Source organism: Rhineura floridana, chromosome 11, assembly GCF_030035675.1.
Source record: "Rhineura floridana isolate rRhiFlo1 chromosome 11, rRhiFlo1.hap2, whole genome shotgun sequence".
In the NCBI taxonomy this organism is placed as follows: domain Eukaryota; kingdom Metazoa; phylum Chordata; class Lepidosauria; order Squamata; family Rhineuridae; genus Rhineura; species Rhineura floridana.
In genome coordinates, this window is record NC_084490.1 from 59,887,100 (window position 1) to 59,907,306 (window position 20,207).

Here is a 20,207-nt window from a genome sequence, read left to right on the forward strand (position 1 = left end):
TCATAAAAATAACACCATCTTTATTTCAGAAAAAAATATAGAAATCGAGGGATGTTCATAAATCTTGAAAATGTACAAGTGAAAACAACTTCTCGTGATGGGGAATGAGCACAGGGAACTCTTTTTTTTTTTGGTAGGGGGAAAACAGAGCAACACTGGGAAGATTGCCAGGTCTCACTGTGTCTTCGAGGGAGGAAGGCACACTCACAATGGGATGGGAAGCGCTAAAGGTTTACTATTTCTCCAGCAAGTTTTTTTTTGGGGGGGGGGCTTCCAGCATCATCATGTTTCCAATAACATCACTGGGAATACAAGATCTGGAGGCAAAATCAGGTCTGAGCAGATAGCATGATCCGAATAATGTCTAGATTACCTCATATTCGACATAAAGTCTGGGGACTCTTTGCCCACAGTATGTCAAACTATTTTAACTTGGTGGATCACCTTGAATTTCATCTTCCAAAGAGTCTGAAAAATGCTCATGTTCTATTTAAGAGCCTTAGCTTAGGGAGAAGAATATCATCGTTTAGCAATTTCTTTAGAATTTTCAATGTTTCTTCACATTCTAAAAGAAATGAAATGCATCCTTGACAAACAGGATCCTCTGCTTTGGAAACCCCTTGTTCTTGGGGCTCTTTCAAAGTGGAGAATGTCAGGCCCAATTGAATTTATTAGTCCAGAATACTCATCTCCCTGTGGTCAACAGGAACCAAATATGGTTAAAAAAATGGGTAGTATTTAGCAAACCTAGGGCACATTTTTATATTCTGTGCTACTTCTTTGTGAAAGGCCTATTTTAGCAAAACACTGTTGGATCTTTGGCACTTTTTATTTTATATATAATTCATTACAACAATGAAAAAAAGAAAAATTTTACAAGGGAAAATGGGAGTACAAACGCATACCAAATAGTATTACTAACATTTTTTGTGTTCTTTGCTTATAGATATTATTGGATAATAACTGTCCCTATTTTACAGCCAATACACTGTTTTGTCTTATGGTAAATAGGAACCAGAAACAAATATTGCATACGACATTATGTGATATAATGTCTATATAAAACTTAACTTCACGTGATAGAATGCTAATTGCTCAAGTGCTTGTTGCTTTTCTAGGATTCCTGTGTCTAAGTGAAATAACAATTCATACATATTGGATTGGTATGGACCTTGACACATATTGGTAAGGTCCATGCAATAAAACAGGTTTTCATATTCAGAAAAGTCAAATCATGGTCTCAGTATCTAAATATGGGATACTGGGAGGAGCAAACAAACAGAATGAGGCACACCAACAGCCTGCAAATTAGTGTGCTGATTCAGAGTCCTGAGCAAGCTCAAACACACACACACCCATAAGGCAGCAAGAGTTGTACACACTAGAACCTTCACACCTGTAAGAGACCATTGTGCAGATAGGCACATGAGATTTTAGAAAAGTTGAGTGGAAGGCAGCAAGGGGCAAAAATGTGAATTACTTTGAACTACAATTAATTTCAAGTGTTCACTTAATTTCCTCCCCTTACAAATAAAAATCAAGCTCAACTTCAAAAATCTGGTGTGAGCTTCTTAATTCAAATGTTTTTAAAATTAAGAAGAAATAAAGGCTAAAATCTCCACACTGCTTACCATCTGTTATTTCCTACTGTGCAATGTAATAAAGTGCAAAATGAAAGAGTATTTTAGTAATCAGTCACCATCTCTTGATGATCATACACGAGCAGAGAATATCTTCTCACTCAACTCAAATGAAAAGCCTATTCATAGTCAATATTGCTATGTGCATAAATAAAAAGCAGTGTTGTAAGGATAAAGTAAGTGTGCAGATCTTGGTTGGCAGATCTTGCATGGAACTGTCAATCAGAGTTTAGCATGTGTTTTTAAATTGCTTTTTAAAAATTGTTTTTTTTAATTTGTATATTTGTTTTTAATTGTTGTAAACGGCCCAGCGAGCTTCGGCTGTGGGGCGGTATACAAATGCAATAAATAAATAATCTAATCCTCATTCAGTATTTTATTTGTTTTCTGATTTATAAACTGCTTTACAGCCAAAACTATCAAAGTTGTGTACAGTAAGATAAAATGAGATAAAATACAAGACACACATTTTTTTGACCTAAACTATAACATATTTTGTAAGGATACTTAGTGATTATTAAGGGAACAATCTACAAACTTACTTATTTTTCTCCTCCTGTCCCCAACAAAACCTAGTTTCTGGTGCTGCTAGGATTAGTGAGTGACATCACAAAAGATCCTAGCCAGGAGCAGAAGCTACTCTGCTTCTCCTGGCTACTCTGTGCAAGGCTGGGAGCTGTTGCAACAGCAGAGGTTTTGACATGGTCTGTGATTGTCAGGGAGGGGCAAGGGTCACTGCAGAGTAGTCATTAAAATTGCAGCCTAGCTGCTTTAGAACTGCTATTCTAAAATACTTACTTAGACCCCTTACTGTTTGGGGAGCAGGGTCTCCAGCATCCTACAAGCCAATCAGCATGAAAGGGGAATGTATTGGCCACTGAGAAGAATCTTCCAACATGCTCCTTGTCCTTTCCTGCTGACTGGAGCCAATCAGAGTAAAAGGAGGTGGGTCAGACACTGAGAAGACTCTTTTCAGTAGCTAACACTCTCCCCTTTCATGCAGATTGGTTCTTAGGGATGTCTTGTTGTGGGAGAAGGCATTAACTAGAATCCCATTCTTAATCCAACATTAAAAGGGGGGGGGGAGAGGCTGTGCTGTGACTATCATGAAGGGACCCTGCACTTCTGAACTTGCCACTACACTACTGCACTTGTGATATAGGAATGTGCTAGAAATCTGCCCAATTTGGATGGTACCGAATTTCCCATTAAATCGCCTATTCTCAGTCACTGAGGATCAGATTTTAATGTAATTTCCACAGCTATTTTGAAAACGGACTTTTAAAAAAAAATCTGCTTCTAAAAGATGAATTGTAAGAATGATAATTTATCAATATTTCCTTTTTAAAATATTGATATTAATATCAATATCTTTTCTGAGCAAAAGAAAACAGATTGGTAAAAACAGCAGCTAGCAGATACAGAATGTACTCAAATTCCCTACACGGCATGGGACCGCAATATCTGGTGGAACGCCTCTCCCAATACGAACCTACCCGTATACTGCGCTCAACATCTAAGGCCCTCCTCCGAGTACCATCCCATCGAGAAGCTTGGAGGGTAATGACTAGAACTAGGGCCTTTTCAGTGGTGGCCCCCGAACTGTGGAATAGCCTCCCTGATGAGGTGCGCCTGGCGCCGACGCTGCTATCTTTTCGGCGCCAGGTGAAAACTTTTTTATACTCCCAGGCATTTTAAACTGTATCTTATGTGTATTTTATAGTGTATTTTAACAGTATTGCATTATTGTTGTATTTTGGTGTAGTTTGGTTCCTTGCTTGTTTGTTTGTTTTTATTCTGTTATATCTATTGTATTTATATATTGTGCTTGTTTTATTTCTGATGTACACCGCCCAGACAGCCTTTTTGGCTTAGGGCGGTATATAAATTAAATTAAATAAATTAAATAAATAAATAAATTGATGCTAGCCTGTTAGGTCAACGGAATGCTTTCAAACCAGCACCAGCCAATGGATCCCATCCCTAACATATACGTAATGTACTGCCTCCTTTGAAGCTGTTAAATCAAAGCTGACGTTCAGCACATATACACTGGTCGCCATTCAAGATCCATAATGGTGGCTGGAAAACAGAAAGCCATATTTTAAAAGAACTAGCTCATGCTACATTTATAAAATGCTGGCTGAAATATTGCCAGAGCAGCAGAGCTTAAGAAAGGGGAGAGACAGTTCTGCCTATAGCTACTGTTAAAAGTTGTGAACTATATTTTATGAAAGGCCACACAAATCAAAATTTCCTACTTGGAAGTTATTTCCATATAGTGAATTATACAGATCCCATGAGTTGCTTGCCACACGGATGAACTACTCAAGATTCTTAGAAGTTGAACAAAGAAACAGCTGCATAAAGTTTAGTCCTCAGATTTGCCAATATCTGTATCAGCTTTCAATATTGCTCTCAACATTTTTCTTTTAACCAAGACCAGTCATAACTGGAATAGATTTCCCCCCGGTTTGCTTACCTTCAAAGTCTACATCCCCCACTAACTTGGTCTTTCCTGTGAGAGGATCACGGATATGGTTGATACCGACGTCAATCACTGCTGCCCCTCCTTTAATCATATCAGAAGTAATCAGCTTTGGGATACCTAAAACCATCAATCCAATTAGGATTTACAGATCCTGAGAAAAAAGTGATTTACTGACCGTTTTCAACCATCAGTTGGGGGGGGGAGATATATGAATACTAAAGCTTTTTATTGAACATAATATAAAAAGGACCATTAGGAAAAACTGTTTGCAAAAATGTGTACATAAGTCAAAACTGCAGACAAAAATAGGTATGTTAGGAGAAAGTCGCACTATAATGCTGAACAATTTTCACGAGGATTTTTCTTTAAAAAAGACCACATACTGTTGCAAAAATGTGGGGAACTGAATTTAAGATAGAAAAAATGAGAAATGGAGAGAACCAAAACTGACAGATTCTTCCATCCCTAATACTACTACCAGTATAACTGATAGCTTTTTTTTTTATAGCATTGTGAATGGCTGGAAACAAATATTCAGAAACCATAAGGTCACTTGAACCCAGTTAGGATGATTTTTCAAAGCCACTTAAGGTAAACTCTAGCAATCTCACAGTACATGACTGATAAGAGTGGATTACACAGATTAGCTGCATCTTCCATAGCCAACATCTTCCTGGAACTCTCACTCTGAGCTTTTATGTGGTGCTACCTCTTCCTTCTCTTTCAAATCCTTCCTCAAAGCTCATCCAAAAAAAAAAACAAAAACCCAACGCCTATGGCTTTACCCCTTCAATCCTCACCCCCAATCAAAAAGGAACTGCTATTGATTCTGATAGGCACAAGGCAAGCATCTCCCTTCTGTGGAGCCACAATAAATCGACCTGGTGTGGAGGAATGCAAGGCACAATGGATTCCTTCAAATGGTTGAGAATACTCTTGAAGAGTATCAGTCCAGTATTGATGGGAAGGCAGGGACTGAAGCCTGGATTGGTTCCCCCAAGGAATATGGGAATAAGGCATGCCATCTCTAGTAAGTTCCTGGGTAGCCTTGAGCCACAAATCCCTCTCTACTGGGCCTCTTTTTGGGGACACTCCTGCTTCTTCGGCACAATCTCGTCAGGTCCCCTCTCCACTATATCAGGGTCCTTTCTCCCTGTTGCTTCCTCCTTCCACCTTCTGGTCTCTGTCTTCCTGGTGTACCCCACAGTCAGCCTAGGCAAGGCCACCTGCCAGTTTCTCAGACACCCCATGACTGTCCAGAACCCATATCAGATATGATCTTCAGGCACTGGCAACTGCATCCAACCTGAATGGATGTTTCTACAGCCAGAATCAGGGTTCTGGCAGCTCCAATCCCCACAGCCCATATAAACCCAAATATATGCAATTCATCCCCAATTTATTTTGTTCCTGAATGGATTGTATAAGTTTTGTTCATATTTCACTGTGATGACTAGAACACAGCTTTTTTATTTAATGCCATCTATATGTCTGGTGCTTTACAAGGTGTAGGGCACATCGCTGCCCAAAAGTGACACATATTTAGACTTAGATACAAAAGAGTATGGGAACTGGGGCTCGTGAGAGGTTTCAAGGAAAAAGTGAGTTTTGAGAAAGGATTTGAAGAAGATAGAGGTGGCATCACAGGGGAATTCTGGGAGGTAGTTAGAGAAGGAAGATAGATCAAGAAACTTCTTTTGAGAACAGGAGAAAAACATGGCATGTTTAATGCAATAGCAGAGGAGCCAGAGGTGAGTGGTTGGTTCAGGAGAAAGAAGAAATGGCACCCAGGAATTGGGAGGGATAAGATTAAAGGGGCCCATGGAAGAGTAGCCAACGACAACAGGAGAATAAAGTGAAAGGGGGGTTCGTGTAGACAAGAATAGGCTGAGGGTGACCTGGAAGAGGGAAAAAGAATGAGTGGAAGAGTGATTACAGCAGGAAATTTCAATGTCAGCACTGCAGGAGGAGGCAAAGTCTAGATGGGGGGGGACATACTTTTGACTGAGTATTTAAGGTAGATTGAAAAAATACAGGGGATCCTAGAGTTGATGTAGATCAGAGAATGTAGCAGTCTTCTTTTGCCAGGCAGGTGGCATACAAGGAGAGGATACATTTGGATTGAACCAAATAAGCCAACTCCCTTTGCCCCTACAAAGAGATATTGAATAGAAGGAGTAAGCCTGGGTTAGTGAGATGAGGGATAAATAGTTCAATAGGAGAGATAAGATGTTGATGATCAGACAAATGCAGTTCCACAGAAGACTGGTCAGATTAGGTCTTGGTTAAGATAAGGTCAAGAGAGCACCCAATGCAATGTGTGTGTGAGTCCTCACAAAGTGAAGAACAAAGTAAAGAAAAGGGGAGGCAGGTGGCTCACAGACATACCAACATTGATGTTGAAACCACCTAAAAGCAAAGTGGAGGTACTGTCAGACAGGAAGAAGGCAGGCCAGGCATCAAGATCTGAAACGAAATGTAAGAGGGAGAGAGCAGGACACCAATGTGGAGATATGAAGCGAGAGTAGAATCTTACAGAATGAGGGCAACCAGAATGATCAAGGGGATGGAGCGACTCCCTTACGAGGAAAGGTTGCAGCATTTGGGGCTTTTTAGTTTAGAGAAAAGGCGGGTCAGAGGAGACATGATAGAAGTGTATAAAATTGTGCATGGCATTGAGAAAGTGGATAGAGAAAAGTTTTCCTCCCTCTCTCCTAATACTAGAACTCGTGGACATTCAAAGAAGCTGAATGTGGGAAGATTCAGGACAGACAAAAGGAAGTACTTCTTTACTCAGCGCATAGTTAAACTATGGAATTTGCTCCCACAAGATGCAGTAATGGCCACCAGCTTGGATGGCTTTAAAAGAAGATTAGACAAATTCATGGAGGACAGGGCTATCAATGGCTACTAGCCATGATGGCTGTGGTCTGCCACCCTAGTCAGAGGCAGCATGCTTCTGAAAACCAGTTGCCGGAAGCCTCAGGAGGGGAGAGTGTTCTTGCACTCGGGTCCTGCTTGCGGGCTTCCCCCAGGCACCTGGTTGGCCACTGTGAGAACAGGATGCTGGACTAGATGGGCCACTGGCCTGATCCAGCAGGCTCTTCAAATGTTCTTATGTTCTAACTTCAAAAAACAAGAGGCAATGGAATTAGAAAGGGTGGGCAGATTATCAAGAAGGCCAGCATTACCACCACAACCTTTAGGGCAAGTTATGCAGGAGAATAAGAGACCTTTGAAGAAAAGGGCAGAATAGTGAGAGTGACAGAGGGAAAAAATAATACTCAGTAAATGTTGGTATTTGTGGAATTAAACAGGCCTATAATTATATTTGCATACCAAAGATTCTGCAAATACTCAGGTATAATTAGATAATTAAGGCATTTGGCAAATTTGAGGGTGATCTTTTTCCATAGACATGTCTAGGCTGCTACTGAAAAAAACCCACATTTTGAATAGGTTCCTTTATTCTTGCAAGGAGTCCAAAACAAAATATCCTGCAGATGTAGCTGACCCTGTTACATAATAAAATGTAGCACTTTTACATACACACACAAAATTAAGTTCAGTAGTGCAAAAGTAAACCTGGCTGTAATTTGGCTTCCTGCAGTATAGGGATACTATCCTTCCTTACATTGGACCACACCAAAAAATTGAGGGGCCGTGCCCAGGACCAAAGCTTTCTATCTGCTTAATTATTGTTTCTGGATTATCCATTACGGTGACTGCTAGAAACTCAGCCCAGGATTTTATATTCCTAAAATGTCATTTCTGTTGGAGGTATGGCAAGAGCAACTCCTGCTTGGGTTCTTGTGTTTGCATTCTAGAAGGAAAATAGAGTTAAGGTCCTCCAGCTGGCTAGGCTTGCCTACCTTTACCTGTGCTCTTCTCTACCTAACTTCCTTCCATAGTAAACAGATATGCTCAAGAAAGCTGACCTGCCCTTCCTTTTGTTTTTTTCTTCGATTGTCCGAGGAGAGAGGAAACATCGTTGTCTTTGTTCTCTCTCCTGAACCATGAGGGCAATACCCAAGTCTGGGCATTGTGCCTCCAACTTAGTTAGTTAGAACTAGATATGCCTTTCCTATCTATTATGTATTTCTATAAAGTAGCCTTTTCTTCTTTTACTAAGTCTTAAGTCTCTGTGATTTAAATGCAGGGTAAAAGCCTGCTTCTTAGGTAAATACACACACTGGTACAGGCAGCTAAGACCACTGAATTACTCTCCATATGCATAACAAAGGTTATGAGGCCAGTAAGCTAAATTGAATTGTGAGTTGTACCTGAAAGCTAAAAAGCAAAGTACTGTGCGTGATTTACAAAGGAGATCAAAAAGAGACTTCAGGTTAGAGAAAAAAGAGGAACAAATTATAGGAAATCATGGCTGAAAAATCAGCACTTAAGACAAGGGTACCAAGGCTAGAGAAAGACTATTATGTAATTTGAAGGGGAGGATCTGCATGGAGTCCTGACTGATCCTGAACCCTCAGCAGCAGAACAAGCAGCCACTACCTTCTGGAAGTGCAAGAAAGCCAAGGTTAAGTCTCTTCTTATTTGTGCTTTATGAGATGAGGCGCTAAATGTTTGCATGGGCTGTAAAAATGCTAAGGAAATACGGGAAAAGCTTGAGAAAGTGTATCAGAGAAAATCTAAAAATCATGTGACGTTTCTCTATAAATTGCTGTACACGCTGAGGCAATCTTACACGGAGAGTCTCAATCAATATCTGGACAGATTTACAAGTCTGCTCTGAAAATTAGAAAGTTGTGGAAAATCTTTAGATGAGGATTTGCAGAAAGCTATACTACTGGTCTCTCTAAATGACTATCTTTGGGTGGTAGTTGGCATACTAAGAGAGCCAGTGTGGTGTAGTGGTTAATGTGCTGGACTATGACCTAGGAGACCAGAGTTCGAATCTCACACAGCCATAAAATTCACTGGGTGACCTTGGGCCAGTCACTGCCTCTCAGCCTCAGAGGAAGGCAATGATAAACCCCCTCTGAATACCGCTTACCATGAAAACCCTATTCACAGGGTTGCCATAAGTCAGGATCAACTTGAAGGCAGTCCATTTCCATTCTTTTGGCATACTAAAACAGTTGGAGCAGCTGGGATCCAATGATGGCATATATTAAAGGTCAGGACTATAAGGAAAGACAGGAACAAGCTCTATCTGAGAAAGCAAATTTTACGATGGGCAGACACAGCAAACAAAGGCAGGATAGAGAGACAAGTCATGCCCCAAAGCCACAGCAGGGCACAGATAAACAAAGAAAGAATAGTACTAGAAGGGAGAGAGAAGAAAGAGTTGATTTCTAAAAGAGAAGCTGAAGGGAAAACAAATAGCCAACCTAAAGTAAAGCATTCTAGTTACCATGTATCTGATGGAAAGAATAATGATTATAAAACCAGATTTTTAATTGACTCTGGGGCAACAACGCATTTAATAAATAATAAAAGGCTTTTAAAAAACTGTAGCCCCCGTACACAGAATGTGATTACAGCATCAGGAGAATTTTTCTATTCACAAGGAATAGGCACTGTGAAGCTACTTTGCAAAACACCAGAGGGCACCAGAGAGTTTGAACTGAAAAACTGCCTATTTGTTCCAGCTTTTAAAGATAATTCAGTAAGTGGCACAAAAATAATGGAACCTGGAGGTGAACTGCTTTTATATGACAGAATATGTCCTGTTTGAGACCAAGGAAAAGTGTGCAAAATGGACTTTTCCATTTGGAATATTTTGAAACTATGCATATAAATACTGCCAAAGAAAACTGTGATTCTGCATACATGCATGTTTTGCATAGAAGACTGGTACATGCCAGCTTAGCCAGAATCAATGCTCTAGAGCAGGAAAATTTGGCTAGAAGCATTAAAATTGGATAATGTAAATCCATAGAAAAATGTGAATATTGTATAAAGGCAAAAAGTGTGAAACCAAAATTTCCTAATAAAAGTGAAAACTACAAAACCTCTAGAATTAATTCACACAGACCTTTGTGGACTCATTAGAACACCATCACAGGGTCAAAATTTTTACATGCTTACTTTCACAGATGATTACTCAAGGTATACTACAACGTACCTACTAAGACAGAAAAGTTAAGTACTTCAAAAATTGAAGGACTATATCAGAATTGTATCCAACAAATTTGACAGTAAGCCACAAATTACGAGATCCGACAATGCAAACAAATTTATGTCCAGAACTATGCAGGACTTTCTGTGCGAGGAAGGCACCGAGCACCAGACTACTATCATTTATTCTCCAGAACAAAATGAGGTTGCAGAATACATGAACCAGACTCTTGGACAGATGATTCCTTCTTTGTTGGAAGATGTACTGATACCACAGAAATACTGGGGGGAAGCAGCGGTTACTGCCAACTATCTGCAGAACCTGCAACTATCTGCAATAACCAACACACCTTTTGAGTTATGGCATGGGCACACACAAAGCATGTCTCATCTTTGAGTGTTTGGGTGCAAGGCCTTTGTGCATATCCCGAAACAAAAGAGGTCAAAATTTGACAACGCTGCCAAAGGAGTATTAATCAGATATTCTGCAACGCAAAAGGGATACTGAGTCATAGATCCCAACACTGGCAAAGTTGGGGTACACAGAGCTGTCCACTGTGATGGAGGAAAGTGCACACACCAACCAGAAGGGGCAACACACCAACCAGATGACAGCAAAATGGAAGAAACTGAGATATTCTTCCACAACAAAGGGGATCACAGTAATACACCAGTAGGGGAAGGTGAGAAGTTGAGGAGTCTGAGCCAGAAGAGGCATCAGAGCTGGAAGGGGCAGCTGAAGAGGCATCAGAGCTGGAAGGGGCAGCTGAAGAGGCATCAGAGCTGGAAGGGGCAGCTGAAGTGCCAGCATCGATGCTCTTAATGCACCAACAAAGGTGTACCACCAAGACACACTTGCTTAGCTCATGAGAGATGAACTTTCAGAGCCAGAGACCTAGAAAGAGATTGAAGCCTTACCCAAAGCCTTACTCACTGCTATGCCATATGATTGGAGCTGCCAGCAGACCTGTGTGATGCCATCTCTCATTCTTCCTTCATATCCTTCCTCAAATTCCACCTCTTCCATGAAGTCTTTGGCACCCCCCCAGTGCATCCATGCCCTTCTCTGACTCAGCCTGTAACTAAGCTTAAGCACGTGTAACTGAAACAACTGCATATTGCCTCCCTGTTTACCCCTGCCTCCACTTCCTTATCCTCCTCCTGTTGTTTCCCCTGTGCCTAATTTTAAATTGTAAGCTCCCTGGGGCAAGGACCAAGAATAAAACTTGTTGACACTGAACAAGCTTCCTCAAGGAAGAAAAGCTGTAGGCTACAAGTGGATATTCAAGAAAAAGCTGGATCCTGAAGGAAATGTTGAAAGATACAAGGCAAGACTAGCAGCCAAAGGATACTCTCAAAAGTGTGGACAAGACTACGATCAAACATTTGCTCCTGTAGTCAAACACCTGACCATCAGAACTCTTCTGAGTGTTGCTGCTAACAAGAAAATGCAGGTGGAGCACATGGGTATAAAACAGCATTCTTATACTGTAGGAAGAAACAGAAGAGGAAATCTACATGCAACAACCACCAGGGTTTGAAGTTTGAGGGAAAGAAACCCTAGTGTGTAAACTTCAAAATTCCATCTATGGACTTAAAAATGCTGCCAGAGCATGGAATGAGAAACTGAGCAAAATGCTCTTGAAAGAAGGCTTTGTGCAAGGTATAGCAGATTCAGGAACAACAGGTGGACTTACCTACTGATTTACATGGATGATCTACTGTTGGCTTACTAAGACCCACTGGACAAGCAACAACTAGTGAATCATCTCAACAAGGAAGCTGAAGTGAAGTGCCTAGGTGATGTTACTCACTACCTCAGAATACAAATTGAAAGAGAAGAAGATGGATCCTTCCTGGGGAGTCAAAGACAAAAGACCCAAGACCTTCTGAGAGTCTAAGACTGAAGGATGCACATCCAGTACCTACTCCAATGGAAGTAGGACACCTGAAACCGAACTACAACAAACAACCATAGGAAGACCATGTGAGCTACAAGACAAACCATTGGGAAACTTCTGTATATCAGCACTGTTACCAGGCCAGATGTGGCAGTGGCAGTAGGATACCTGTGCAGAAATACTTGCTTTCCAACCAAAAGGACTGGGAAGCAATCAAGAGACAGGTGAGATATCTGAAGGGCACTGCACCATGGAACTGAAGTTAGTGGCTACCAGAGATGACAAACTAGTGGGATATGCAGATGCTGATTGGGCTGAAGACACTACAGATCGAAAATCCACCAGTGGAAACATCTTCTACAATGGAGATTCAGTGATAGCTGGGCAAGTAAGAAACAAAGAGATGATAGCACTCTCTTCCACAGAAGCAGAGTATGTGTCAGCTTCTGAAGCAAGAGGACAGTTGACATGGCTACTTGGACTGTTCAAAGAACTCTATACCTGGGCCTGTCATGATGTATGAAGACAAAAGAGAATGCATCAGACTCATGGAGTCAGAAGAGGCGAGTTCACAAACCAAGCATGTAGATGTGAAGTACCATTTTATTAGAGACACCTACCGCAGAGGACTACTCACGATGGAGTATTGTCCAATGGAAGAAAGGACTGCAGACACTCTAACGAAGGCGTTGGGCAAAGTGAGGTACTGCAAGCTGCGAGACAAGATCAACCTTGTGGGCTGAACCAAACACTTGTTGAGAAGGGGCGTTGGAGGTGTGGCAAGAGCAACTCCTGTTTGGGTTCTTGTGTTTGCATTCTAGAAGAAAGATAGAGTTAGGGTTCTCCAGCTGGCTAGGCTTGCCTACCTTTACCTGTGCTCTTCTCTACCTAACTTCCTTCCGTTGTAAACTGATAGGCTCAGGGAAGCTGACCTGCCCCTCCTTCCTTTGTTTTTTCCTTTGATTGTGCAAGGAAAGAGGAAACATCTTTGTCTTTGCTCTCTCTCCTGAACCATGAAGGAAATACCCAAGTCTGGGCAGTGCGCTTTCAACTTAGAACTAGATAAGCCTTTCCTATCTACTATGTATTTCTATAAATAAAGTTGCTTTTTCTTATTTTACTAAGTCTTAAGCCTCGGTGATTTAAACGCAGGGAAAAGCCTGCTTCTTAGGCAAATACACACATTGGCACACGTAGCTCAGACTGCTGAGCTACTCTCCATATGCATAACAATCCTCAAGCTCTTGCAAAATTCTAGGTAAATACTGAGCTGATTTGCAGAAATTGTTCTTATTGAAAATGTGAGTTTCCTCAGTACAGAAGTTTCTCTTCTTTAGTGCCAAACTGAGTCTTTCATAATTCCTGCCATAAAATCTATATTGAATGCAGTTTCCACTTTATCTCAGTGCAAGGTTTTACAGTAACAACAACAGTGACATATATTAAGTTGGTGAATTATAGACACAATGTAAAAGTGACTTTCGGATCTTCTATATTTGAATTTTAATGTATTTTAAAACACTAACTGTGCTACATTACCTGCAGCAACTATTACAATATCAGCAAGCTGAGTATGGATCTTCAGCTGATCTTTTGGTGTGTATCTGTGAGTAATTGTTACGGTAGCATCACCTGTAACACAAACATTAGCCACAATTAATTATCATTTACAAAACTGCAATGCAGTAGTGATTAAAAAGATCATTCTAGTGTTATTAACACACTAAGTGTTCTGCACTTTCTTTAGCTTGCCATTATTTTAGAAGCATTAGACCTTGTAAAATGAACTTCTATTTTCAGAAGAAGCAAATACAAATACCTTATCACATGAGGTTTTTATTCTGGAACATGATACAGGCACAATCCACTGGAAAATTATCCTGTGCAAAGTTCATTGAAATTAGTGGGGCTTGTGCAAGAGAACTTCATGGTTGTGCTCTTGTTTTTCCCTACACACACAGCCTAAATAGTCTACATATATCTGTGTATGCATTTACAGAGATCTGAAATCTGGAAATATTCTCATCTTATCTGAAACTCACCCTGTAGAGTAGTCCCACATCCTGATCAAAGTACATGGTTTAAGGATTGCAGTCAAAGTACACTACTTTCCACTCCTCCACTGTTTTTTTTAAGCAAGGATTTTTCTATTAAAGCTAAATATTAAAATTTGCAATACATGGTTAACACTTCATTTGCACTGGTAATCCTATTAAAATCTAAGAAATTCCCTCTGCCAGATATACTCGTGGGAGTCCAGAAAACACAGCTTTCTAACATTCACCCTTCCAGACTGAAATTTCAAAATATATAATGGTCTTTGATAGCAGCCTCTATTTTACTCAGATCTTGTTTGCCTCACTTGAACTCTGACCTGCAAAAAGGAATTCAGTTATGGTCACAATACATTACTGCAGACTAATGGTCCAGCAGAACATTAATACGAGACCTAGTTTGGGCCAGATATGTTTAAGAGAAAATGGCAAAAGTTAAATATATTGCCATCAACAAAGAGCTGCAAGATTGCAGCTATATTAATTGAAATACAAGTAACACAATCTTATGTAAAAGCACCAGGGGTAAGAAGCAAAATCAAACAAAAACATCCACCTTGCAGTATAGAAAATACATAAGAAAACATAAGCTGGTCATTACATTAGCAAAACCAAGATACAAAGTACCTAATGTCAGGGTTGATTTGATTTCAATCAAATTGATTTAAATCATGATTTATTTCACTTCTCTGAAGGACTCAATTTTAATGATTTAAATCAGTTTAAATCACTAGTGAGGTAGATTTTATTTAATCATCATTTTTAGTCAAAGTACATTATTGTTTAATATAATCTTAATACATATTTGGAGACTTAGGTTTCATTAGAAGGTAGGCCATTATTCTGAATGTTTTCAGATTAATTTCATCAAAAAATGGGATAATTTGGTCATTTTAGAACTAAAGCAGAATGACTTGCGAAGTCATTCAGATGAAACAGCTCCAGCTGTTCAATTAATCACAGTATCTTTGTCTTGACGTACCAGAATCACTACATCAAACAGGCTTTTAAATTGTACTAAGATTGTTTATTCTTCTGGTTAGTTTTCTTCTTCAACAAACAACATTAACAAAACATGCACGTGGATTTTTGAATGGTTATCTATTTCAGTTTTTAGATAAAAGTAAAGTTCTTTAAAAAATAAAATGTAGGCAATTTCAACCAAGTCAACACAAGAAATTTAAAATATTGAGTGGTACGGTTAACTCAGTCGTCTTCTTCTTCACCTTTGTCCTCCTTGTTCATTGTCTGAGGGGGAAAATACAAGCTTTCCTGCTTTTTCAGTTCTCAACTTTTCATTTTAGAATGAATTACTCCAAGAGAAGAAAAAAAATGTCTACACCTGCAGAAGAGACTAGTGCTGTTAAGAGCTGGATTACCACTTCAGTGGTCTCCTCCTTGTTCAGATCTTCTCCCATCTCCTCAAATTCTCTATTCATTGACCTTCTTTATCTTTACACTTAGAGAGAGGCAAGGCCTTGAGAGAAAGAGTCTGTGTGCACTTCATGTACAACACCCGCAGAATAGGACAAGTTATCTCCAATCTCCATAAACTGCTGTTAATATATTCATAGAATATAATTAGAAGTTATATAATTAGCATTCGTGATGACATATTTGACCTAGGCTCTTTTATTACTGTTTAAAGAAAATTTTGAAATCTGATTTAAATTAAAAAAAAACGATTTAAATTTTTAAAATCATATTTTTTAAAAAAATATATTGATTTTTATCAACCCTGCCTTATTGATTCTGTAAAAGCTGCTGGTACTTGTCATAAAATATGGACAGGTAAGAGTATACAAATAGCAAGATGGGTTATGTCCCTAAAAGTTAACAAAGTAAAACATTATTTTGCAACAGATTTTGAATCCTGTTATGAATGTAGATGGTAATGATTTTTTCTTCCTTGGCTCCCTCCCGTCTCTCTGTGTTGAGGGTTTCAACATAACAAATTAGAATGTTTTTCAACATACCTCCAGGCCTTTCATGTCCTCCATCAGTATGTAAAAGCATTGAAATAGGCATTCCAACGTTCTTGGACCTCCCAACTACAACAACATTTCTTCCAAATGTTTGTATTCCTTAAAGAATGAGAAAAAATAATCAAATAATATGTAACATAGTGCCTCATTCATATGAAATAAAAAGCTTTTAATCATTCAGATTGGAAAATGTTAGATCCAGCTACTGGGCATAATTTTCCTTTTGGAAACATTTTTCTTTTCCAGTGTAGAAACTATGATAGGGTGCCATAGTTAAATGCTCATATTCTTCTTTGCTGAATTAACTATTCTGTGACTAACATTACTACAGTGCAGCAAAGGTGTTTTTCTTTCAGAGGCAATACCTCACCAGAAAATTTTATCCTAAAATACCACATCTTATATCAAAGCCAGACATTAACATCAGAGTTTACCTGTGTATGTAGCTTTACATAGAAAGATTATTCTAGAATTACACACTGGTAAGAATTAAGTCCTGGTAACATCCTGGCTGGATTAAGGTAATGCACTGTTTCTGGGGTGACCCTTAAAGGCAATCCGAAAACTGAGCTGCCATCATTATGACTGGTACAGCCAGGGTGGCCCATATTACACCTATTCTGAAAGAATCACATCAGCTGCCTATATGAGAAATTATTATTAAATTACTATTATATTTATGTTCTGCCTTTCCTCCAAGGACCTCAAGGTAGCACACACAGTTGTCCTGCCCTCCATTCTATCCTCATAAGAATCTCATGAGGTAGGTTAGGCTGAGAAATAGTGACTGACCCAAGGTCACCCTGTGAACTTCATGGCTGAATGTGGATTTGAACCTGTGTATCCTCGGTTCTAGTCCAGCACTCTAATGATTATACCACACTAGTCCTCTGACGGCAACAAGATAAAAAAAAAAAAAATAGAGACAACCAGGTCTCTGCACTACTCCAAACCTTGTACCATGGAGCAATCTTCATTAACAAAAAATATTTTGGCACATTCTTTAAACAAAAAGACGGACTAAGCACCTGAAGTACAACAAACTGCAGTGCAAATCCAAATTTTAAAACAAATCCTATTTCAGTTAGGATTTCTAGCCAAAGAAAAAAGAAAATGAATCTTAGCAACGTAGGGCTATATAACTTGATACCTCATTTCTCTGGAATACTTTCCAGAATGTATTCATCCTCCATTATCTTAACACATTTGATTTGGTTACCTGTTCTTTTTATTATTTCCCAAACAGCAGCAGCAGTGGCAGGTATAACTGAAGTCTGGTCAAGACACAGTCGTCCTACATTGAAAATATGAAATCCATCCACATCCTTTTCAGGTGCAACCATGTTACACACAATTGTTTCATCAATATGATCTGGAAAATACAATTTCACATCCTGTAGGTTATTTAGCTACCATGCAAAAATATTACAATGATCCATATTTAACTTTCTTGACTTATTTTATAAATTTTGAAATACGTTTAAACATTTAAAGAATCATTCAATTGCTATGCTGAGAGCTTGGAAAAGTTACTTTTTTGAACTACAACTCCCATCAGCCCAATCCAGTAGCCATGCTGCCTAGGGTTGATGGGAGTTGTAGTTTAAAAAAGTAACTTTTCCATGCTCTGGCTATGCTAAATGTCTGTTCAGAGTTAACCAGTCTCCATATCTGTGACAGAAATGAGGAATTCCATACCATAAACTCTTGTTGTTAAGAGAGGAAGAAGGGCATTCTTGATCTTTCAAGGATTGCTCCTCCCACACAGGAAAAGGAAGGCCACATTCCTGATTGACTCTTCCACCACAGAGGGGTTTCCAGTTTCCCAGACTGAACTGGAAAGAGCAGGAGCACATTTCCAATCATGCTGTGTCAAACTCGGGTGGGGAACCTCAGGCCCAGGGGCCAAATGCAGCCCTGGGAACTCCCCAGGCCTCATCCCCTCTCCCGAGGTCCCACCCCTCCCTGGCCCTGCTTCATACTGAATGTTTTTCCCTGGCTGGAATGTGTTCTCGAACTCCAATAATGCCTCTTCTCTGGATGGAGCAGAGGGGTGTGTAAGGCATGTGAAGAAACTAGCCTGCTGTACAAAAGTAACCCATTACATTTGTTGCTCCACCTACTTTTACCACTGGCCCTGCCCACCACTGCCATGTGGCCCTTAGGAGGTTGCCCACAAAAAATGCGGGCCTTGGCCTGCAAAAGGTTCTCCAGCCCTAGTCAAACTGAAAGAATGCTCATATGATTAAGTTCAGAGCTTCAAATGAATAAAATAAAATTACACACATAAGATGTAAAACAGTGGTTAGATGCAGAATAAGTTATTGCACTGAGATTCCACTGAAATACAATTATTTGGATTGTGGCAACCTGGGTTTGTACTTGCTGAATTTTCAGAACCTGTAACGTTACTGAGCTGTCCCAAAGGACTGCTGAGTTTTGGTCTTTTTTAAGACAGTTAAAATCTTTGTCATTTTATCTCTTCTTCAAAAAGCACCATGCCTAAGGCCTTGGTCAATGAACAGTGCTGGAAAAGGGGCAGCACCAACTGTTGCAGCAATTTTGGGTTCACATTCCAGCGAGAGAGCCATATGTTCCTTCTATGATGTTAGAAATCATGGCTCTAGAAATAAGTTGGGATTCTTGCAAGGACAAGTCTGTTAACAGAGCAACAAACAAAGATTTCCCCCCCAAGACATCTCTTTTTGCCCTCAGAGTAGTACGGTCCAATTATGACACATCCTTAGGTCGCATGTAGGTTGCCCTTGCAAACATCAAGGTGGCAACTGCTGAAGCTTTAAAGCTTTTCTTTAGAGTCACCTCTATGCACATTGCTGGAATCCTCAACGCTGTCTTTACCCTCTGTAAAAAATCACCGCAGTACGTATGAATGCAGCCAAAGGTGCATCCACCATATAAGTTCTATGCTTGTTGTCCATGGTGTTGTCAGGCAAGGAATAAAGCTTGATGGCTAGACAATGTGCAGTGTTGATCTAGCTGGGTTTGTGATATACTGCCACCATGTGGTCAATCCTCTCTCTTTTATTGATGAAATTTATAATATGCCCTTCATTAAATCATCCTAGATTTAACTGTAAGCAAGTTAATAAAAAGGGATGTTGAAAATATGGATGGTCACCCCCAGAAAAAGCAGTTTGAAATAAATCCTGAGAATTAAATCTTTCAGCTTTTGAAATAAGGTTACTATTAGATGCCAAATTTTCTTGTTTTAAATTTTGTGCACCTATGCTGAAGCAGACCCAAGCAATTTTATCTGCAAAACGACATGTGAAATTGTCAAAATCAGATTACAGATCCCATATTAGTGTGTGAAGAACCAGAATACAGTTTGAGTTGCAGAAAATTCTGGCTACATTTAAGTGAATACTACTTAAGTTAGAGCAGCGATAGCAACAAAGAAAGCTGCCTTCTATCTCCCCTTTGCATCTGTGCAGTGCTATCCAGCAGAGTTGTTTCAGGAAGTAAGGGAATTTGTTTGTCCACACATTAGACTCATGCAAACAGCCTGCAGCAATGCATTTGCCAAACTGCCAAATATTTTGTAGATAAAATCACTTGCAACACAATGTGAGCTAGGCATGTTTAGATTCAAAAAGAAAATAATACAATACAATATGAAATAATGTAACTGAAAAATAATTACCAATACGGTCAACCAAGCATTGAAGAACTTTGTTATTTTAAGTTCTTCTCTTGGTGCAATGTGGTGCAACTTAACTGTGGATACTAAGGGTACAATCCAACACATATTTATGCCAGGCTGAGAGGGGTTGGATATGGCGGACCCCAAGCTGAGCCAGCAGGGTCCTGGCTCCACTGGAAACCCCACACTCTGGCTCAGCTGTGGCGGAGCTGGGACCCTACAGTTATATTGATCAGGATGAGACCGAGGATAAGATAGAGCTTCTTTATTTAATAATTCTTAAACAGTAAAACATCTGAGCTTGTTCTGTGCTAGGGCTCATCCAGCACACACAACACTGACTAACTCCAGTAACTAAATCAGTCTAGCTCCCCCTAGGGTGTGTAATACC

General features: G+C 39.7%; 1 protein-coding gene across 5 annotated transcripts in view; it reads right to left on the reverse strand.

The window, feature by feature from the left end:
• Nucleotides 1–20,207, reverse strand: part of MTHFD2L (methylenetetrahydrofolate dehydrogenase (NADP+ dependent) 2 like) — a 44,365-nt gene that overhangs the window by 1,297 nt on the left and 22,861 nt on the right. For 4 of the 5 annotated variants that reach the window (XM_061588847.1, XM_061588848.1, XM_061588849.1 and 1 more), the window contains 4 exons: nucleotides 17,372–17,524; nucleotides 16,144–16,251; nucleotides 13,653–13,745; nucleotides 4,123–4,248 (listed from right to left, as the gene is read on the reverse strand). In XM_061588847.1, coding sequence (XP_061444831.1) covers nucleotides 4,123–4,248; nucleotides 13,653–13,745; nucleotides 16,144–16,251; nucleotides 17,372–17,524 — 480 coding nt within the window. Of the gene's footprint in view, nucleotides 1–4,122; nucleotides 4,249–12,733; nucleotides 12,931–13,652; nucleotides 13,746–16,143; nucleotides 16,252–17,371; nucleotides 17,525–20,207 lie in introns of those variants that run through there. The other variant, XR_009758354.1, reaches the window with a different exon arrangement.